Source organism: Oratosquilla oratoria, chromosome 19, assembly GCF_046742065.1.
Source record: "Oratosquilla oratoria isolate Oo_2021 chromosome 19, ASM4674206v1, whole genome shotgun sequence".
In the NCBI taxonomy this organism is placed as follows: domain Eukaryota; kingdom Metazoa; phylum Arthropoda; class Malacostraca; order Stomatopoda; family Squillidae; genus Oratosquilla; species Oratosquilla oratoria.
The window spans coordinates 61,247,842-61,253,537 of NC_134795.1; the positions used below are offsets into that span (position 1 = coordinate 61,247,842).

Here is a 5,696-nt window from a genome sequence, read left to right on the forward strand (position 1 = left end):
TATATAATGGAATTAAACTCTCCTACTGGTATTCGAAACCTCTCCTGAGCGGCTTGCTTTTTATAAGACGAGGGCTGTACCATCGTGCCACTACGATCCTTCAAAATGGAACGACTTAGTTCACGGACTGTGGTTTCACCGAGGACGCCCGGGTGAACATGGTATGTACTGTATTACAACACGACAGGCCGTGAACCAAGTCGTTCCATTTTGAAGGGTCGTGGTGGCACGATGGTACAGCCTTCGTTTTATAAAAAGCAAGCCGCTCAGGCGAGGGTCCGAATCCCAGTGGGAGAGTTTAATTTCAAAGGTCATAATGACGCAAAAATATATATATGTATGTAAATATATATATATATATATATATATATATATATATAATATATTATATATATATATATATATATATATATGTATGTAAATATATATATATATATATAATTGTATGTGTATGTATATGTATATAATGCATATACATTTATGTATATGTATGTATGTGTATGTATGTATATGAATATGTGTATATGTATATATGTAAACGTATTCGTATATGTGTATGTGTGTCTATATGTATGTATGTATGTATATATATATATATGTGTGTGTGTGTGTGTGTGTGTGTGTGTGTGTGTGTGTGTACATATGTATGTAAATGCATGTGTGTATATTTATGTATATGTGTATTTATATGTATATATATGTGTGTGTGTGTGCAAATATTTGTATGTGTATGTATGTGTACACGTATGCGCGCTCAATTCTGACTAATTAATTGCTTGAAGACCTCCCTCCCCGCCTCAAAAAAAAAAAAAAAATGAATTACTTTCCATGCACATCTTTCTCCATAAAGCTGACGTCATCACCATCGACATTTTAAGCTTCCGGTCTAATGTTGGATTTCATATTGTCAGGTTTATATATACTGTATATATATATTTATATGTATATACACACATTTCACACTAGCTAACCAAAAAACTTATCTATTTCATTGTTCACGTAATATACACTGTCACCAGAATATGGTCTGTACCATCCTTCTGTATCGAAAAATATGTCGACAGGATGAGCCTGTTATCCCACGCGTACTCGACGCTAATATAATTTTTTTTTCTGTTTTTCTTCAAGAAAAAAAAAAATCTCACTAATAATTCATCACAGGAGTACCCGCTAGCAAGCCGTGTAGCCTTCGTACGTGTGGACGTCATTCCCTTGTATGGAGAAGTGTCTGTAAGAGAGGTACTCGTCCCCGCCCGCTCCTCCTCCCGCTCCTCCGGAACTGCTACGAACTCCGCTACTGACGATAGCAGACTTCGGGGGCTGCTCTTCCCTTTTGCCACCTCGGCAGATCTTGCAGCAGCAGATGATGGCCGAGACGACGACAACCAGGAGGATGGCGAGGGCCACGCCGATAATGACCGCGAGTCGGTTGTCCAAAAGCGTTCTCGTGTGAAGCGTCTCGAGGGTTCGGACTCTTGAACAACGGGTGTCGAGGTCCTGGCGACGGGGAGAGAGTATGAAACAGAGAGTTAGTGTTGCCTGTGAGGGCAGGAGCAGGAAGTTCTTTCCATTGAAGACATTATATGAAAATTTGAATGAGAGGAAAAGTACTGATGTGGAATAGGGTAAAAATGTTAGTACTACCACTACTACTTACTACTATTTACTACTACTACTACCACTACCACTACTTACTACTACCACTACCACTACTTACTACTACCACTACCACTACTTACTACTACCACTACTACCACTACTTACAACTACTACCACTACTACTACTACTACAACTACTACTACTACTACTATTTACTACTACTACTACTACTATTTACTACTTACTTCTTATTGCTACTACTACTATTACTACTACTTGTGATAATGCCAGTAAGGTAAGAGTTGAGTTGTCAGGTCAGTTTTTCATCCGGAGCTACAGCCCCCGGAACTCTTGATAAGGTTCCGTGAGAGAGGGCTAAAGGTTTTGTGATGGATGGTGATAGATACGCCAATTATAAGCAAATATATTTTCGCGTCATTTTTGTGTTTAATTTGGATTCGTAAATTTATGCAAAGTAATGAACTTGATGAAATATAGTTGTATTCGGCTCAAATTAGTTTTCGGAAAAATGCGTTATGTTTGCCTTGCAATGTTCCCATTTATGAAAGAGAAAAAATATTCATGGGGATGATTTGTATATACCGTTATATATTCTAGACACTTAAGATGACTTCTAGTGTTCTACAAGATAAAAGGAAAATATAGAAACGCTTCTCTATACCATTTTCATAGTCATAGATGTTCTAGGTTGTACTAGGCGACTTTATTCACAAGCTGAAAACTATCAACGAAGAGCTGTCGCTTTAACTAAACATGATCAATATTATACAAACAAAGATACCTGAAACATTGACAAATATATGTTACGATTATGAAGAGCCCCACAAATAAAATCAAACATGTTAACCGTATTCTTGAAATTAACATAAGTAGGACCTTTCTCCTTCAGAAATAAAATATTTCGGGATGAAGTTCCGAGATGCTCTTCAGCAATCCTCAATTTTTTTTTTTTTTTTTTTTTTTTTTCTGTGGAACCCCAACACTGAAGAGAGTTCGATTTTCCCCGATCTCACTCTTCCGTTCTCACCTGTGGTGGGTCCTCCGACTTGACGTTCTCCTGCGTGTGTGGCCGAGCCCTGCTGACGGGCCTCAAGGTCGACGTAAGGCCCTGGACACAGATGACGTAGTTGGTGTTGGCGCGAAGTCCCTGGAGGCGGAGCGTCCGGGCGGCAGCTGGAAGGTTTCGGGTCTTCAGACTCCCCTTCACCCGTCCGTCCCGGTCGGTGATCTGGAAGGCCACCTGGCGAAGAAGAAGGCGAAGGTGAAGACTAAAAGACTTCCGAAAAGAGGTGATTTCAGGTAGTTCCCTCTACTAGGAATTTTCTTAAAATCGAATATTCCTAATACTTGGAACCAAATACTCCTTCCGAAAAGAGGGGATTTCAGGTAGTTCCCTCTACTGGGAATTTTCTTAAATTCGAATATTCCTAATATTTGGAACCAAATACCCTTCCGAAAAGAGGTGATTTCAGGTAGTTCCCTCTACTGGAAATCTCTTAAATTCGAATATTCCTAATATTTGGAACCGAATGCCCTTCCGAAAAGAGGTAATTTCAGGTAGTTCCCTCTATTGGAAATCTCTTAAATTTGAGTATTCCTAATATTTGGAACCAAATATCCTACGAAAATGTACCAGAATACAAGAAGGTTCTCTGGTATCCGTGGTTTTGTAGGTAATGATTGCTTTATTCCAAATGTTCAAAATGTCCAAGCTTTAGATTCCAAAGAGAGAGAGAGAGAGAGAGAGTGTGTGTGTGTGTGTGTGTGTGTGTGTGTGTGTGTGTGTGTGTGTGTGTGTGTGTGTGTGTGTGTGTGTGTGAAAGAGAGAGATTCACCTTGGTCTTTGGATCTCGTGATCGACAGCTATTTCCCTCCCGGAAGAGAGCTGAGAGCTCGTATGACCTATCTATGGGTATGACCTTACACGCACACACACACACCCAACTCCCCACCCACGAGAGTTGGAGTAAAGACTCGAAGCGCAGCGATACTGTGTGTGTGTGTGTGTGTGTGTGTGTGTGTGTGTGTGTGTGTGTGTGTGTGTGTGTGTGTGTGTGTGTGTGTGTGTGTGTGTGTGTGTGTGTGTGTGTAAGTGTGTAGGCGAGGCAGGAGCATCATTATAAAAACACAGGTAGTGTCACGCTACCCCTCTCAGTTCAAGACGCTTCCATATGCATCAGTTGTAGATGGAGCTGGGAATCGAGTAGAGACGCGCGGCAGAGCCAAAGTGGGGAAATGGGCAGAATGGAAATAGGATGGGTAGAATGGGAAAAATAGGTGAGGAGGGAAAAATAGGTGAGAAGGGAAAAATAGGTGGGGAGAGAAAATAGGCAACGAGGGAAAATAGGCAATGAGGGAAAATAGGCAATGAGGGAAAATAGGCAATGAGGGAAAATAGGCAATGAGAGAAAATAGGCAATGAGGGAAAATAGGCAATGAGGGAAAATAGGCAAGGAGGGAAGAAAATGCATGAGGAGGGACGGATAAAGAGAGGAAGAGAAAAGGATAGGAAGGAAGAGAAAATGATAGGAAGGAAAAGAAAAGGATAGGGAGGAAGAGAAAAGGATAGGGAGGAAGAGAAAAGGATAGGGAGGAAGAGAAAAGGATAGGGAGGAAGAGAAAAGGATAGGGAGGAAGAGAAAAGGATAGGGAGGAAGAGAAAAGGATAGGAAGGGAAGTAAATAGATAGGATGGGAATGGAATGGAATGGGTACAGATGGAGTTGAATGGATAAGGAGCCAGAGAAATGGATGGGAAGGGGGGGAGACGGGGGGGAACGGGTAGGGGGGAATGGGTGGGGGGGTAGAGATTACGGGGATATATAGAGAAGTATGGTGGTAGATCCTTAGAGATAACTTGAAGAAAGGGAGGCAGAGATTGAGATCAGTGAGGCACAATAACTCTGCGGCCAGGGAGGAACTGAGGAGATGTACATTGACCAATGTTGACTTGAAAGATCGCCACAAGAGGAGGAAGAGGAGGAGGAGGAAGATGAGGAGGAAGATGAGGAGGAAGATGAGGAGGAGGAAGATGAGGAGGAGGAGGAAGATGAGGAAGAGGAGGAGACGGAGGAGGATGTTTCCATGACCTCTTAAGAGTGAAAGATCTATGTTTCTTTATAGCCTTTGAGGAAAGAATTACGAGATCACAGATGACACAAGAGAGAAATAAGAGAATTTTGGAGAATCTGGACCAGAAGGGGGAGGGGCAGACTCCGGGGAGACAAATTAGGAGGAGTTTCTCGAGCTGAGAGAGAAAAAGGAGAAATAAATGACCAGCAGAAATGGGAGAAACTGCTGTTGAGTCAGAGGCAGTTTCGATAAATTATGTGTATATAGTGTGTGTGCAATACATGTATGTATGTGTGTAATGTATGCATGTATGTATGTATGTATGTATGTATGTATGTATGCATGTATGTATGCATGCATGTATGTATGTATGCATGCATATGCGAGTGTGTATGGATAAAAAGATGTATGCATGTATATATGTATGCATATATGTATGTATGCATGTATGTATGCATGTATGTATGTATGTATGCATGTATGTACATATATATGTAATATGTATGTATGCATATGTGAGTGTATGGATAAAAAGATTATCCGATCTGGACGTGTTAACTCCCATTACAGAAGCTGTTCCTCAGCTTTAACCCACATCCTTTAGCGTTAGCAAAAACAAAACATTTAAATTTCTTTACTTCCACGGCGGCCGCTGCCTTCCAAGCTCCTGAGAGATGCTCGAGGTGGGGGAAGGAGGTCTAGACATCATTGAACAAGTTAGTGTGAATGGGCTTGTTTATTATTGAGGCTTCGCCTTTCCCAGGCTTCACGACGAAGCCATCGAAGGCCCCGTCTTCGTCTCCGTGAGGCCGCGTCCTCTTTCTTCAAGAAATTTTCTTTTTTGCTTCACCTTTGACTTTTACTTTAGAACAAGATGGAAGCAAAGTCACGCGCCTCGGCCAAGAACTGGGACGGAGCAATTAACGGTTTTGAAGAATTCGAGTCTGACTTAGCTCCTCCTGGAAGAGTCTGTCCAGGTCTTACCCAGACCAAAGTCAGACCAA

At 41.5% G+C, this 5,696-nt stretch overlaps 1 protein-coding gene across 1 annotated transcript in view; it reads right to left on the reverse strand.

Annotated features, from left to right (window-relative positions):
• Positions 1 to 453: 453 nt before the first annotated feature.
• Positions 454 to 5,696, reverse strand: part of LOC143035947 (uncharacterized) — a 379,540-nt gene continuing 374,297 nt past the window's right edge. The window contains exons 6-7 of the mRNA XM_076203197.1: positions 2,649 to 2,861; positions 454 to 1,497 (exon numbers count right to left, since the gene is read on the reverse strand). Of these exons, the coding sequence (XP_076059312.1) occupies positions 1,171 to 1,497; positions 2,649 to 2,861 (540 nt within the window). The 3' untranslated portion in view covers positions 454 to 1,170. The remainder of the gene's footprint in view (positions 1,498 to 2,648; positions 2,862 to 5,696) is intronic.